This window comes from Mercenaria mercenaria, chromosome 17, assembly GCF_021730395.1.
Source record: "Mercenaria mercenaria strain notata chromosome 17, MADL_Memer_1, whole genome shotgun sequence".
Lineage (NCBI taxonomy): Eukaryota > Metazoa > Mollusca > Bivalvia > Venerida > Veneridae > Mercenaria > Mercenaria mercenaria.
Window position 1 is genome coordinate 16,546,729 of NC_069377.1, and position 17,518 is coordinate 16,564,246.

Sequence of the window (17,518 nt, forward strand, 5' to 3'; positions counted from 1 at the left end):
TCTGATCTATTAAGAAGTCTGACATGAGTTTGTGAAAATGCTTCTTCTATTTTAAAAGGGCTTCAACTCTCCTTAACTTGGTCAATAGATCACTGACCACCAAGATGCTTAAATAATATTGGCACTGTATTTTTAATAAGCAGATTATTTTAGCTAGAACAAAATCATGCCATGCAGAACTTTGCTTCTTCTAAATTTTAAATGCTGAAAACCAAAACATATTCTAACCAACATAGTATGTCTATATTTGTATACATAGCTACCAACATGTTACGTTACATTACGTATAAAAACTACACAACATTCAACATACTCTGCAAACTTCCTGATGAAAAAGTGAAAAATATTTGTGTTAACATATAACAGGTTAGTGTGTATAGCATTAATGTTCAACTAGGCAATATTTGTGTATCAACAGAAACAGTGTTCTGTGTACATTCAAGTCTGCATTGACAGTGATGTTTACAACAGTCTCAACTCTTAGTTTGCTTTCTGTCAGTCTACAGTCATCAATTTAGTTAAGATCAATTTTCTTTAAACTGTATCTGATACCATATTCTAAATCTGACTCTGCTTCACAGGAAACCAGTACCAGTCAAGGCTACAGCTAGAATGGGTGCACAATTTTACATGGCAATATATATTTATGATGCACTAAATCATGACTTGTCAAAACTCTGTTTAGTAAAGAAACATAAAAGTGATCAATTTGAACAAACCTGAGATAGGACATTACAAGAATTCTTTAGAGTAAATTTACTGAAAATTCATGTGAAAAATTCTTTTAAAGATATTTCTATTTTTAGCAGTTGTCCCGATTTGAACAAACTTGGCCAAAACATTAAACACGTAATTATGCTACAGACAATGTTGAAGATGGTGAAGATCCATCCAGTAGTTCATCAAGTTTTTTTTTTCTTTTTACCTCTAACGCCTCTAAAATTTGCCAAGTCCCCCACCCACCACCCCTTTAACAAAACTGGAAAACAACCTTACAATGATTCTTAAGACTATGTTTGATGAAAGTCAATCAAGTCATCTTCTCTGGGAAAAAAGTCAGTGACATATAATCCATAGCATTTCATAATTTGATCCAGTAAAGCCTGAAGATTGCAAGCAACAGTAAAATCCAGACTTTTCATTAACCAGTAACTTACCATAGGAAACGCCATTTTCTTGCTGATTTCAGCATAGTCACTATTACGATCATTCACCTGTGACTGACCAGCAGCAAGGTGTGCACAAACAAAGCAGACAGATGTGGAATGTATGAGGAAACGTATCCCTACACCACCTTTGTTACCTGCCGCTCCACCTAGACCCGTCTTCACTGTATCTATAGCAACATCTCTGAAATATCAAGCATTTACTGAAAGAAAAGAAAGCTCTGAACTGTTATTATCCTGTTTCATTCTCATTTGATGCCTCAGAAATGTTAGAGTCATTTTAATACAATTCTATACATTTGACAGCAAACACTGTATTAATCACCACCTTGAAATAAGGAGATTTTACCCAAGTTGAAATGGTTTTCCATGTTCAGGCCCCTGTGACCTTGACCTTTGATGGAGTGATCCCAAAAAGATAGGGGTCGTTTACTCCATAAGCCCTAATACCCTATGAAGTACGAAGGTTCTAGGTCTAATGGTTCTCCAGTTATTGATCGGAAATGAAGTGTGACGGACAGACGGACTGGGCAAAAACAATATGTCTCCCCCAGTGGGACATAATGAAACAAATCGGATGGACAGACGACCCCATGATTTTGTATTAGGTGGTCATTCCATTGTTTGAAAACAAAAGAATAACCACTTAAGGAACAAGAGAGTTAAGAGGTTACATAGTGAATATAAGGCCACTGCCAGAAAGTGTCTTGCCCAAGGGCAGTTGGACTCTTGCTAGAGGCTTTTATACTTGCATTATTATTGCAAAAATTAAAATTTTGGTAAGTGGAGATGCAAAAGAATCACCATGGGGGTGTAAAATGAGATTGTGAACAATACTACAAGGTTTAAAAGCAATATATGTAACAGTTTTTGAGAAATTATTGTCTTTGTGAATTTTCGATTCTAGAACCTTCCCTGGTTCTTAAACATGCCAGGTTAAGCATCCATATGCAGGACTCTTATAAAATGTTAACTGAAGCTGGAGAGTTAGGGGCTCAAATTTACAACCCTTGTTTTGTTGTCCAACAGTGTTAGCACGGAAGCAATGAGTCTCCTCTTCATACTAACTAGGATAATTAACCAGCATATAACTTAATGTGTCAAATCCAACAATCAAACAATACGTACCTTATGAAAGGTGCTAAGTGTGGTCGTATAAACACATACAGCAGAACACCAACAAGCTGAACTTTGGTTAATAAAACATACTTGTGGTCACGTGATATTGTCTTTTGAATGTACTTTTCCCACTCTCTCGAGTTTGTCTGACTAAAATAAAATAAAACAAGAGCTGTCTCCGTAGGATGACACATGCCCCCGATGGCACTTTGAATGAATAGTTATGGCCGATGTTAGAGTTTAGGACCTTTGACCTACGGACCTGGGTCTTGCGCGCGACACATCGTCTTACTGTGTCACACATTCATGCATAGTTATTTTAAAATCAATGCATGAATGACAAAGATATGGACCGGACATGTCTATCAATGCACTATCATGAAAAATGATCTTTAACGTCTAAGTGTGACCTTGACCTTTGAGCTACGGACCTGGGTCTTGCGTGTGACACATCGTCTTATTGTGGTACACATTCATGCCAAGTTATTTGAAAATCCATCCATCGATGACAAAGATATGGACCGGACACGCCCATCAATGCACTATCCTTTAACGTCTAAGTGTGACCTTGACCTTTGAGCTACGGACCTGGGGCTTGCGCACTGCATGTCATCTTACTGTGGTACACATTCATGCCAAGTTATTTGAAAATCCATCCATCGATGACAAAGATATGGACCGGACACGCCCATCAATGCACTATCCTTTAACGTCTAAGTGTGACCTTGAATTTTGAGCTACGGACCTGGGTCTTGCGCACTGCACGTCGTCTTACTGTGGTACACATTCATGCCAGGTTATTTGAAAATCCATCCATCGATGACAAAGATATGGACCGGACACGCCCATCAATGCACTATCCTTTAACGTCTAAGTGTGACCTTGACCTTTGAGCTACGGACCTGGGTCTTGCGCACTGCACGTCGTCTTACTGTGGTACACATTCATGCCAAGTTATTTGAAAATCCATCCATCGATGACAAAGATATGGACCGGACACGAAAATTGCGGACAGACCGACAGACTGACAGACCGACAGACAGACAGACAGACGGTTCAAAAACTATATGCCTCCCTTCGGGGGCATAATAAAATTTGACTCCGCAATTTTCACATTTAAAGCCTCATAATACCTTTGCTTACAATGTAGCTGCCACATTTTTGTTTTGAATATGAAATATGTCTCTTTCTTATTAAACCTTATATTTTAATAATTGTTTTCTGATGTATTTGCCTATGGTTTGAATATTGATAAACACAGCAGAAAATGTTACTGAATCAATTGTCTATGATTACCTCCCTTTACTGCTTGATCTGCATAAACTACGTGTGATATTGAAAGTAATGATTTTCTAACTATGTTCTTATGCATAATATCTATTTGGATAGCTGCTTTATCTATTTTTACAATAAAATGTTAAGTCTTACGGAACTTTAAATTCTATTATTTTTTTGCCAAAAGTTCATGTTCATCATCATTGTATTGTGATATTATAAAACATTTTAAAACATCAATATGTTTTTTCTTGTATAAAAACAGAATATACAAAACACATTATGCAGTAGTGTTTGCTGTTGAGTAATGACGTTAAAATCATTAGTTCAGTTCAATATTGTAATCTTTCTTTTCATATTTTTATCTCCAAATTCAATCCAAGTAAAAATAGAATACATGCATTTTCTAGGAGAAAACATATTCATTTAACTTTTTTTTTCATGTTAAACACGAATAATGAAGTTTGAGTTTACACCTTGAATGATTGTATCTGACATAACAGACACATTATAGAGGTATAACCACAAAAGATTCAGAAAATACTTATATAAATACCTAGCACTCATAATATTGCTTGCATTCAAATCTACCATTTCTTCAAACCCTATTGCAAAAATATCCACTGGTACTTCATAATCCACTGAGGAATCAAGCAGGTCTGAAAATATATGAATATTCATTAAATGCCAGGAAACTACTGAGACATCCAGGAGGTCTAAAAACATAGGAATATTCAATTCCTCCCAGGAACCTACAGCAGCTGTAAAAATACATGAATATTCATTAAATCCCAGAAACTTACAGAAAAGTCCAACAGGTCTGAAAACATAGAAACATTGATTAAATACCAGAAATCTACTGGGAAATACAGCAAGTCTGACTAGAACTGTCACAGGAGTGACTCATACCCCCACCATACGGTCTTGTCACAGAAGAATGGCAACCATAAGAAATCTTAAAAATACTTTGGAGTACTTCATCCTGGGCTTCCACATATAAGTAATACTAGTATAATACTAGTATAGTAATACTAGTAAATATATTAAATCTCTAATATTAGAGATACACTAAAAGTGAATACAAAAAAAGTGTCTTACCGACCCATGTTACCACAGAAAAATGTTTTTACTTTTTACATAGGACTTATTATAAAAAAGTTAGAAAAATACCTAAAATATTGAAAATCTAAAAATAGGATTTCTAAAAATAGACTAATTCATGGAATTTAAGGGAAGAAACTCAGTACAAAAGTTGAAAAAAGGTTACTTCCCTTTGGCTCTAAGCCAATCAGAATGAGATATAGTGAAAATACATCAAAATTAACCTTAAATTCTAGGTAAAAGGGGACACAATTCAAGACAAATTAGTGTCAGAGTTATGCACCTTGTGTCACATGATGTGGGTGATGAGGTGGAACATCTATTTTAAGTCTGAATCAAATCCATTCAGTAGTAACTGAGATATAGTGAAAATACATCAAAATTAACCTTAAATTCTAAGTAAAAAGGGGCATAATTCATGAAAAATTGGTGTCAGAGTTATGCACCTTGTGTCACATGATGTGGGTGATGAGGTGGAACATCTATTTTAAGTTTGAATCAAATCCATTTTGTAATAATTGAGATATAGTGAAAATACATCAAAATAAACCTTAAATTTAAAGTAAAAGGGGACATAATTCATAAAAAATTTATGTCAGAGTTAAGCACCTTATGTCACATCATCTGGGTGATGAGGTGGAACAACTATTTAAAGTTTTAATCAAATCCATTTAGTAATAACTGAGATATAGCGAAAATACAACAAAAGTAACCTTAAATTCTAAGTAAAAGGGGACATAATTCATGAAAACTTGGTGTCAGAGTTATGCACCTTGTGTCACATGATGTGGGCACATGATGTGGGTGATGAGGTGGAACATCTATTTTAAGTTTGAATCAAATCCATTCAGTAGTAACTGAAATATAGTGAAAATACATCAAAATCAACCTTAAATTCTAAGTAAAAAGGGGCATAATTCATAAAAAAACTGGTGTCAGAGTTATGCACCTTGTGTCACATGATGTGGGTGATGAGGTGGAACATCTATTTTAAGTTTGAATCAAATCCATTTAGTAATAACTGAGATATAGTGAAAATACAACAAAATTAACCTTAAATTCTAAGTAAAAGGGGACATAATTCATGAAAACTTGGTGTCAAGAGTTATGCACCTTGTGTCACATGATGTGGGTGATAAGGTGGAACATGTATTTTAAGTTTGAATCAAATCCATTTGGTAATAACTGAGATAATAGATTTCGGGACGCGACGGGACGGGACGGGATGCGACGGGATGCGACAAAACTGACTCCTATATACCCCCCTCAAACATGTTTGGTGGGGGTATAAAAATACATGAATATTCATTAAACCCCAGAAACTTACAGAAAAGTCCAACAGGTCTGAAAACATAGAAACATTGATTAAATACCAGAAATCTACTGGGAAATACAGCAAGTCTGAAAATACATGAATATTCATTAAATCCAAAGAACCTACAGTACAGGTCTAAAAATATAAGTATATTCATTAAATTCCAGGAACTTACTGTGGAATCCAGCAGGTCTGAAAATATCTGAATATTCATTAAATGCCAGGAACCTACTTAATAATCAAGATCCTTCACTAAAACACATTTCTACAATGTTCAAAACAAACTGAATCTACTTTTTACACAGGTCATTAAATAGATAAACCTTTATACATTATTTTCAATACCAGAGTACGCCCACGATTCTTAATTAACTCATCACTTCTTGTCATCCTCAAAGCCTAAACCCTTTTTCATTGATAATTCTAATAAGTTGGTAAATTCATTCATCATTTTTCAGTGTATATTTTATTTTTAGGCAATGGAAGGCCCCTAAAGGCCAAAATATCTCACAACAGTTTAAGTATATTTCTAACTTGATGTGTTTCACATTTACAGAAAAGTCACCTAGTATGTTAATTAAAAGAACATTCAAGTTTCCAGAGGTCATGAGTTTAAGCCCTTAAAGGATAAAACATCCATGCCTCTTCAAACAAAGTGAAAATGCTTCCATTTAGCTGCTTTAAAGCAAAGCAAAGTAGCTGAGGAGTGTCAAAATAAAGAATCTGTACATGCAAAAGGGAGTAAGATAGCTCTCCTTATACTTCATACAGTCAAGTTTAAAATGTCTTTACACTTATAAAGTAATTTAAAGTACATACCAGGATGAGACTGAGAAATAATTTTAGGAGCATCTAAAAGCCAGTCATTCATCGACTGATGTTTAAATGCAATACTTCTAAAATGTTTGCCACCATTAACGTTCCACGTTCCAATACAAACACGTAAAGTTGATGTATCAACATATTCCCTGTATCTGTTCACAATGCCATGTAAAACAATGGGTGATGCTGCAACAGAAAAAAATTTAATGTAAACAGAATTTATCATATCTCATGAAAGCACAATCGGCTACTCAAAAGTTCATCAGTAAAATGGGATTTTTTATTTAATAACAGGTATATTGTCTAAATCCAGGTTTGATGCTATGATCTTTTCAACTGCACCTAACACCATAACCGAGTTGCTTTCATAAGGACAAACATTCTGGCAAAATACTATTAAGATCAAACAGACAAGAGGGCCATGATGGCCCTATATCGCTCACCTGTTATCATTGCACTTGAGGACAAGAAGGTCCTCAGAAAAAATATCTAAGTCCAAAGGACAGGAACAACAAAGCGAAGAAATTTAACCAAAAAGAAAAAAAATTCTTACAAGGTATAGATATGTCATAATACACCTAAAAATTGGAGGTACCATCCATGTTGTACCACAGAAAAGTGGTCTTGGTTTTTCCCTACGGCCAATAATAAAAAAGTTACTAACATTAAGCTATTTATAGTAACGTAAAAGGGAAGTAATTAAAAAAAATATATTGTAAGTGAACAAAAGAAGGATCTGCCAAATAAATCTGTTGACATAAATGAAATTTCAGATCAGTATCTTCATTAGTTATGGAGATATACCCATTTTAATTTGAAATAAAGGGAGGTAATTTGACATAAAATCAGTTCATAGTTATCTACCCTGATTGTCTCAGTCCAACTAAGAACAATAATGAAATTTCAAATAAGTCCTATAAGTGTTAACTGATATAAATCCATTTTGATTATAATCAGGGGAGATAATCAGATATAAAATAACTCTGGAACCTACAATTGGATCATATTTGTCATGGAATCCAAGATTTATTGTTGTTGAAGATATTTTGGAAGTTAATATCAAATAAAACCATAAATGAAGTCTCTATATGGCTGCAAAAGCTAAAATAGCCAATTTTGGACCTTTAAGGGGCCATAACTCTGGAACCCATGATGGAATCTGGCCAGCTGAAGAAAGGAAGCAAGATCTTATAGTGACACAAGTTTTGTGCAAGTTTGATTAAATTCAAATCATAAATGAAGCTGCTATTGTGCAGACAAGGTCAAAATAGCTAATTTTGGCCCTTTCAGGGGCCATAACTCTGGAACCCATAATGGAATCTGGCCAGTTCAAGAAAGGAACCAAGATCTTATGGTGATACAAGTTGTGTGCAAGTTTGGTTAAAATAAAATCATAAATGAAACCACTATCGTGCAGACAAGAAATTGTTGACAGACGCAGGGACGGACTGTCGACAGACGACGGACGAAGGGTGATCACAAAAGCTCACCTTGTCACTATGTGACAGGTGAGCTAAAAATTAGGCCTTTAGTGTGTAAACAAGGTTTTTCTATTATTTTACCTAGTGACCTAGTTTTTGACCTGAGGTAATCCAATTTTGAACTTGTCCTATTTCATGTAGACAGATATTCTGACAAATATTTAAAATAATCAAGTAGAAAATGTGGCCTCTAGAATGTTAATAAGGTTTTTCTATGATTTGACCTAGTGACCTATTTTTTGACCTCAGGTAACCCAGTTTCAAACTTGTCTTAGATTTAAAAGTGATAAACATTCTGACAAAGTTTTATGAAGATGGCTTCCAAGTTTCTTTCAGACTGGGCCGAAAATGTGACCTGTAGAGTTGAATTGTTGATGATGTAAGACAACAGACACAGGGCGATCAAAATAGCTTACTTTGAGCACTTTGTGCTAAGGTGAGCTAACAACTTTAACCAATACAGAAATGGACACTGACCCCGGATCGAATGCAATAGCCCTCCTTCTTCAATAGTCGAGCTAAAAATATGTTACAATTTTGAGTTTATCTGTCAAGGCTGTTATTAATTTAACCAACTGGTATCTGAATGCTGATGAAGATATGATTTATTATGCCCCCTTCAAAGAAGCTTGTGTATATTGCTTTGCACCTATAAATCGTGTCGATCAATCTGTCTGTCGGTAGAGTGAATGGACTTGATAACCACCTGACCTAGAACCTTCTAACTTTGTGGCATGATTGGGCTTATATAATAGATGGCTCCAATAGTTTTTGGGGTCATTAGGTCAAAGGTCATGTTCACATACCAATTTTTATGAACCTAGCTTGAATACTTTTTGAGTAATTGCAGAATCCAGAATTGCAGACAGACAGACAGACAGAAATATGGACGGAAAGATGGACGGACAGAAGGCATTCCTATAGTCCCTTCCAGTCAACCAGCAAGAGACTAATAAGTGACCTGAACCATTAGAGGCTTTTTTTTAGGTTTACTGGCTCAGACTGTCGGGTCCGACAGCCATGTGTGATACTGATACAGGATGTGTAGCTAACTGATGCTATTCAATCTACAGTTTGACCTTTTACGTTACTGTAGACAAAACTAACACAGACATTTTAAGGAAGAAATGAGAATAAGATATACCATTCATTCTCTTTGTGGTAAGCAATGCCCGTGCTTTGTCTGCTAACTCTCCTCTCAACGTGCTCCCTAGCAACAGAATATCAATAGCTTCCTGTTTGGTGTTGTCAAGGAAGTTGTTCTGTATTGTACGTGAGGCTGATCTTGCTGCATCTGAGGTCTATGAGAAAAATGAAATAACTGTCTGGTGCACATTAAAACTGTTCATCAGCAATTAGATGTCACCATGTAGAAGCAGCTAAAACTATGGTTTACACTGTCTTTTTGTACAAATGAGCCGTGCCATGAGAAAACCAACACAGTGGGTATGCGACCAGCAAGGATCCAGACCAGCCTGCGCATCCGCGCAGTCTGGTCAGGATCCATGCTGTTCGCTTTCAAAGCCTATTACAATTAGAGAACCCGTTAGCGAACAGCATGGATCCTGACCAGACTGCGCGGATGCGCAGGCTGGTCTGGATCCTTGCTGGTCGCATACCCACTATGTTAGTTTTCTCATGGCACGGCTCATATCTATCAACAACATTCTAGATCATTGCAAGAAATAATGTAATGAATGCCACAATCAGCAGCTGGGCTCTATACCTGGTAAGCACTCAGTTTATTTATTTATTTATTTTGTTGGGTTTATTGTCGCACCGACACAATTTTAGGTCATATGGCGACTTTCCAGCTTTAATGGTGGAGGAAGACCCCAGGTGCCCCTCCGTGCACAATTTCATCACGAGCGGGCACCTGGGTAGAACCACCGACCTTCCGTAAGCCAGCTGGATGGCGCACTCAGTTTAAGTAGGCAAGTGTTTAGAATAATTTGATTGGGGGAGCTTTAACCATATAATCTTTTTATGACAAGCTTACTAAACTGCTATTGCCAGGTACTGATGAAGATTAACATTAATTATGCTTTTTTGTATATATTCAAATCGGTAAAACAAAGTATTGGAAATTCAAGTCTGTAAATAGAACGGCATTAAAGTTTCAGAGGAGATCAAAAAGGTAAGTGGTCCATTTCATCAAATCATCAATTGTAAAGTATTTGTTTCCTATATATTTTGCTATAAAGATGCAGTACAGCCCTCTCTTGAGCAAAAACCTCTCTATGACATCACCATCAAAATTTCCCTAAGCTGAAATATACTATCTTTACCTCTCCAGAACAGCAACCTCTACATAATAGTCAATATTTGTATCTCCCAAAGGGTGTTGCTCTACAGAGGTTGCACTGTACTAGCAAATGCATACAAAGATTAACAATAATGCTATTCAATGTTAAAATTGAATGTAACTAGAAGATGTTTCTGCAGAAAAAATAAATGTCTCCTCCAAAGCATAGTAGTAATGGGCAAGAAGTCAATAGGGGACAGGAGCGAAAATCAAAGAGACTGCTGGTTGGATTATTGACTGAAATACATTAGGGATCATCTTCTCAGACTGTCCAATCATTCCATGAAGTTTCAATGTTCTAGGTCAAATGGTACCTAAGTTATAATAAGACCTGAAACGGTTTTCCATGTTCTCACCCCTGTGTTCTTGACCTTTGATCAAGTGACCCAAAAAGGAAATGACACATAATGCTGCCCTAATTCATCTTGTATATTTATGCACATACTTAAATATACTTTCAGAAAATTCTTAGTAAACACAGTAAGAAGGCTTCCTCAGAAGAATGTTACCAAAAGCAAAAGTGGTAAATAACTGAAGGATAATAACCTTGTCAACTAGGTCATGAAGAACTGTGTAAGACAAACCTTTGAGCGTCCCCCTCCTAGAGCACCTGTCCCTGCATAGATCATGCTGATATGGTCACCATTTAATACCCAGATCTGTTTATATATCTCAGTGAAACGTGAGACCATCTGGGGCTTGCCTGATAGTTCTAGACTTTCTAGCTGCTTCAGTAAAATCTGAAAAAAAAATGTGAAAATTTGAAGGAAGAGTAATTGGGAAGTTATAAGCAAGGTAACACCTGATGAAACAAATTCCTAAATATTTTCCTATTGTATGAAGCAACCTGCAGTTCTCACTGTTCTAGACAATGTCATTATAATTATTTACTTCACTTTCCTAATAATGAGAACTTCAAGTTTAACATACACTGTGAAGCATTTATCCTGAACAAATGCTCTTACTGTGCCTGTCTGACAGATGTGTTAAGAAATTTAGTTTTGCTGAGTTTTAACAATTTTTTCAACAGCATTTAAATCATGTATGTTGGTTGTTTAACATTACCAGTTTTCCTGGATTTCTAACCAGTATTAACCAGTTCTCAGCAACAACACAGTAACTTCCTCACATGAACCAGGCAAATGGTAGACAAATGACATTTGAAGCATTTTTGTAAATCATCGCACAGAATGTGCCGGTACAACTTGGCTGGGATTCCAACCTTAAACCTCCTCATAGCACGGCTTGTGCTCTAAATGCCGAGCGTACCAGTCAAATGTATGGTATCAAAACAGTGTATAACAACATACCTGAAGACCTATCATACACTGTGTAGCATTTGTCCTGTCCAAACAATCAAGGCAGTTTGTTCTCACTGTACCTGTCTGGTACCTGGTATAATAAAATGTTGGTTGGTAAAGTATAAACTTGTTAATCATAATACTTTCCGTATTTCAGTAAGAAACTGGAAGTGTGTCCATAGGACACAGGTGCCCCCCCCCCCCCCCCACCACTCCAATCAATGTACATGGTTTCATGACTAGGTGAAATATTTTTAAGTAATATGCAACACAAACTTTTAAGCATTTCAACTGTATTTTTCACTAAGTGAAGACTACAACTCTGGTCTGGTTGAATGACATCCCAAAGAAAATACCAGGTGCACTACTTCACAAGCTGTATAAAATCCCCTTCTGTTTTATGACTCTAATCAAACACTTCATGTGATACATGTGACACAAACTTGTATGTGACATAATGCCCTATATGCATTTTTTTGACAATCAAGGGCCATATCTCTGGTCTGACTGACAGAAATCTGGAACAAAATCAAGTGTCAAAACAAGACTTTCATCAGAACGTTTTTTGCAAACTGAATGGGCGTCTGCATCTAAAGTTACAAGCTGTTGAACTTACGCATGCCGAGAAACGTGTAATGTGAATCGGGTAATAATGCATCGGACACAAATCTAGCAATTAATTTATAATATCTAATAGTCCCAAAGTAATAGTAGTATACTACATGTCAGTAAAAATAAATGCTAGTGTATAAACATTGCAGAGTGGTGCCGAAAAAATCAAATAACAGCCGCAGAATAGTGCGCTTGGCTTGTGACGCTACATCAAAAGTCTATTTTTAGTATCTACTTTTATTTTGATAAGCAAGTCATAAACAAACCACAGGTAAATGTCTGAATGAAAGTCGGTTTTGTTCCAACGTATACCTATGTTTATCGTTGATTGAACTTCCATAAACTACATGAAAGCTGCAGGTCAGTAAATCTGTACCATCCTTTTTCTGCAGGATTTTGGACAACTTCTCACATCAAAAAATCATCTTTACTTTCATCTTTAGAAGAAGTTGTATTTTCTTTGGCAGATGAACATAAAAAATGTCACCATTAAATAACCAATTTACAGTGAAATATCTTGAGCAGTTTTCATATATAAACAATAGCTGTCCGTAAGACAGCCAATGCTGGACTATTCAAATTGTTATCCCAGAAGCAGGAATATTATGGTACCTGTTAAAAATGTTAAAATATCTATAGAGTTTCAATCCAGTTTCTGCATCAGTTTTGGAGATAGTAACTTGTATGCAAAAATTTAACCAAGCTTTTCTATGTTCAAAAGGGAGCAAAATTTTGCCAAAATGCATACCAGAGTAACTGGACTTGACCCAGTGAGGTTGGTAACCTTGTCGATACATAGCAACATAAGTCCAAAACGAGGTCAAGTTCAAGGTAAAACTGAGGTCAGGTGATGTCTGAAGATGAGGAATGGTCACAGGTTACATCTGCATTAGTATCAAGTCATTCTAGTAAGGGGTACTAATGCTAGACGAAACGGTCCCATTTGGTTAACCAAGAGATAGCCCATATAAAGCAACCTAAGTCCAAAATGAGGTCAAGGTCAAAGTCAAACTGAGGTCAGGTGATGTCGAAAGATGAGGAATGGTCACAAGTTACATCTGCATTAGTATCAAGTCATTCTAGTAAGGGGTATTGATGCTAGACGAAACGGTCCCATTTGGTTAACCAAGAGATGGCCCATATAAAGCAACCTAAGTCCAAAATGAAGTCAAGGTCAAGGTCACACTGAGGTCAGGTGATGTCTGAAGATGAGGAATGGTCACAGGTTACATCTGCATTAGTATCAAGTCATTCTTGTTAGAGGTATTGATGCTAGACAAACAGTCCCATTTGGTTAACCTTGTACGGACGGACGAACAGACAAACGAATGAACGGATGGACAGGACAATCACTATATGCCTCCCGCATCAGTAGATGCTGGGGGCATAAAAATAAGTTTCAAAGCTATATACCTTTAAATGATAGCTAGAAGTACTTGCATGCAGAACTTTAACCAAGGTGTGATGCTGACGTGATGCCAGGTTGCGTAGAATAGCTAGACTATTTTTTGAACAGTCAAGCTAATAAAATCATCTGCATGATAAATTTGTTTTTACTGCTAATAAGAAAGCAATTAATATGCTTAAGAAATGTCTGTTACCTTTTCACTTCTCCATTATCACTATGAAAGTACTCAAACTTGTCAATGTATTTGGCGAGCTGTTGCCTCAGTTTCTCCAGATTTTTCAGGTTTCCTCCGCGACACTCGTAATGGTAGTCAAACATTATCAACGGAATGTCTAGAGCAAATCTTGATGCTTTGTGGTGAGCCTGTTATCCATAAAATCATTTGAGTCTCAAAATAGCAATTACTCTAAATTCAAACATCAGCAATAGTTAGGCTACAAATCCTTACAGCCCATCAATCCTTTCTAAGCCAATCTGTAGTTGTCTGAAGACAGTGCGCAGAAATTACTGTAGCATAAAGGGCTTTTCAGTCAAGGAGGTTGTGTAAAGGAGAAATGTGGTCAGCAAGAGTTGTAGTTCTTTAACACTGCACTCCCTCTCACTGATCTCTATGAATATGTAAAGTATCAAGTCGATACCTTACATTTTCAAAAAAGGGAGATAATTCCAAACTGAGACCACACAGAGTTATGATTCCTTGTCACTCAATACCTTACATCACCTTGGAGGTCATCTCATGATGCCAAAGACGTGTGTAAATTCTGAAATCGTGTCTGAGAAACCTGCTCTAGTGATGCAGATGCAGATGATGACGAGGAAAGAGTGGTAATAAAATTTCAATAGTCAAGCCAGATATTACGGTATATATGACCTCTTTGAAAGACAATGCTTTTTAGTTCATTTAATTCATGAATACTGGTGTATCAATACATATAAACATTTGAAACTGTTCTAATTGTAAGACAAATCTTTACCAAAAATGCCTGACTGAGCATATGTTCCCCTTCCTTCCTACCAAGCAGATTGACAATCACTTGTTCACCATATTGTTGCTTAATTGCACCCAGGTGTCTTTCAAATGCTGGGGCACTTGTCTCATAGCCTCTTGACATCTTTACTTTGTGAGATCCAACCTGAGCATTGAACATGAGAGAAAACTAGTACCAGGTTTCCATTTAATATATGATAATGAAGTACAGTTCAGGAGAAATTGTTCCAATTTGTATAGGGTTTGTTTATATTTTATCATTATTTCACCAAGTGCATGAATTCCATTCCATTGTTAACCAGTGTTTAACTCTGAATCTAAAAACTTGAATGAAAGCTAAAGCCTTAAATGAAAGCTAGGCCTTTAAATGAAAGCTAGACCCTTGTGAAAGCTAGAACGTTAAATGTAAACTGGTACCTTAAATGTAAGCTGGTACCTTAAATGTAAGCTGGTACCTTAAATGAAAGCTAGAACCTTAAATGAAAGCCAGTACCTTAAATAAAAGCTAGAACAGTACACTTTACCAGACTGATTTTAAAGAAACTTTTCACAAGATTGTTTGATTTTTTTTTTCAAAATCAGAAAACACTTTTATGTCAGTTATTGTAAGCAGAATATGAAACTCTGATTCAGAAAATTACAGGCAGTTTATATGTAAAATTTGCAACTGTAAAACAGATAGAAAAGAAACAGGCCGATATTGTGCTGAACATTATTTTTTTAGACTTACTTAACATATTGCATACAAATTAACTTTAATTGTATTAATTTAAGACTTTTAAAAATATACAGATATTTCTTTTTTAAATACCAGACAAGAGTTTTTCACTGTTTTCATTGGTACTAGATAAAATTCTTATACCCCAGGGTATAGGGTGACTTGTGCTATAAATGATATCATTTATTATGTTGTTTTTTACTTTTAATGAATGAATGCATAAAATACAGTGTTTCCTTATAAACTTTTTTCTTCTATTATTTATAAAACACTGTATGCTAGAAGAGCAGCCTAACACTGATTGAAGGGAAATACTTATTTCTTGTGTACTTGTTTCTGTTGAAAGTCAGGAGAGCTTTCTTAACATCTAAACATACATTTTCGAGGCAAATATTTCTGTCAGCAACAGCCTGGGACAAAATCTCATTATCTGTTTGAAAACTGGGATATTAAGGACTATATGTTATTTCTTGTGCATTTACACAGGTACAAACCACACTAGGACTTCATGCAAATCCATGACTTTAATTCTTACAAGAAGTTTTGTAGTTCCTATATGTTTTATACCAATCTAAATGCACACAAAAATCATTTAATTTTTATATTAACATTTTTTATCGAAACTAGCCAAGTTTGTTTTTGTTCCATGAGAAAACAGAAATAAATGCCATGATATCTTCTTCACAACATATAGACAGAACAGCCAAAACATATATTATTGCACATGTTAAACTGTAATTCTCCTTAAATATAGTTCCTGATTTAGTTTAAAATATCTTTAAATAAAAGAATATCACAGGTAGAGTCCATTTTCATTTCTACTGTAAGAAAAAAGGTTCAGCTGAATTAAATGTAGTTTTTGATATTTTTTATGTTTTTGAGAATGACATCACAGTAAGCATTGCAATAGTTGCAGATAGAGCCACCTTTGACATCATTACACCAATGCTGCATATACGAAAATAAATGTTTTTTTACTTTCTATAAAAATCACATTTTGAATGCATATATTCTGTAAAGAATCTGGCATTTTTCTTCCATAATTCTACCTTTTGAGTTTTTTTTAACTTTTTACCATCATCATCAAAGATATATCTTACTCTGAAATGGGACTAGATCATCATCATCTTATTATGGGGTACATTTGTGCCTATATTAAAATCCCTTCACGGATTGTTGAGTTACAGAACAGACAGGAAAAAAGCCCTGTTTACCTCCAAGTTTAACCTTGAGTTGATCTTTAAGCTAGGATCCAGGTTTTGCACAAGACACGTTGTCTCATCATGGGGAACATTTTGCCAAGTAATATTAAAATCCCTTGATTAATGACAGAGTCATGGACTGAATATGAAATTGCGGACGGCCAATGTTTTTACAAACTGACCTTTATTTGGTATCTCTTTTGTTAAAAAGTACCCATTAAGCAACAGAAAATATAAGTACCCAATAAGCAGTACAGAATGAATAGAACTAGAGCTGCTTTTGAGAAAAGCGAATGTCTCCCACAACTGCCTAATCATCTAAATAGCAAGTCAGTCTTTATATACTGTTTACTCACTACAATTCAAGGGCCAGAACTCCAAAATGCCTGGACCGATTTGGCTAGTTATAGAACCTGGCCAAGGTCTTATGGTCAAACATATTTTGTTCAAGTTTGGTGAAGATCTGATAAGAAATGTTCGACTTACAGCAAAAAGGCCAATTTTTTGGTGATTCAAGGGCCATAACTCCAAAATGCCTGGACAGATTTGGCTAGTTATCGAACTTGGCCAAGGTCTCATAGTCAAACACATTTTGTTCAAGTTTGATGAAGATTGGATGAGAAATGTTCAACTTAGAGTGCAGACAAGAGTAAAAAGGCCGATTTTTGGTAATTCAAGGGCCGTAACTCCAAAATGCCTGGACCG

The 17,518-nt window shown here is 35.7% G+C and overlaps 1 protein-coding gene across 1 annotated transcript in view; it reads right to left on the reverse strand.

The window, feature by feature from the left end:
• LOC123535932 (synaptojanin-1-like) overlaps positions 1–17,518 on the reverse strand; it is a 100,012-nt gene that overhangs the window by 59,372 nt on the left and 23,122 nt on the right. The window contains exons 6-14 of the mRNA XM_053529198.1: positions 14,880–15,038; positions 14,099–14,268; positions 11,895–11,976; positions 11,169–11,324; positions 9,424–9,580; positions 6,796–6,984; positions 4,117–4,219; positions 2,295–2,435; positions 1,158–1,350 (exon numbers count right to left, since the gene is read on the reverse strand). Coding sequence (XP_053385173.1) covers positions 1,158–1,350; positions 2,295–2,435; positions 4,117–4,219; positions 6,796–6,984; positions 9,424–9,580; positions 11,169–11,324; positions 11,895–11,976; positions 14,099–14,268; positions 14,880–15,038 — 1,350 coding nt within the window. The remainder of the gene's footprint in view (positions 1–1,157; positions 1,351–2,294; positions 2,436–4,116; positions 4,220–6,795; positions 6,985–9,423; positions 9,581–11,168; positions 11,325–11,894; positions 11,977–14,098; positions 14,269–14,879; positions 15,039–17,518) is intronic.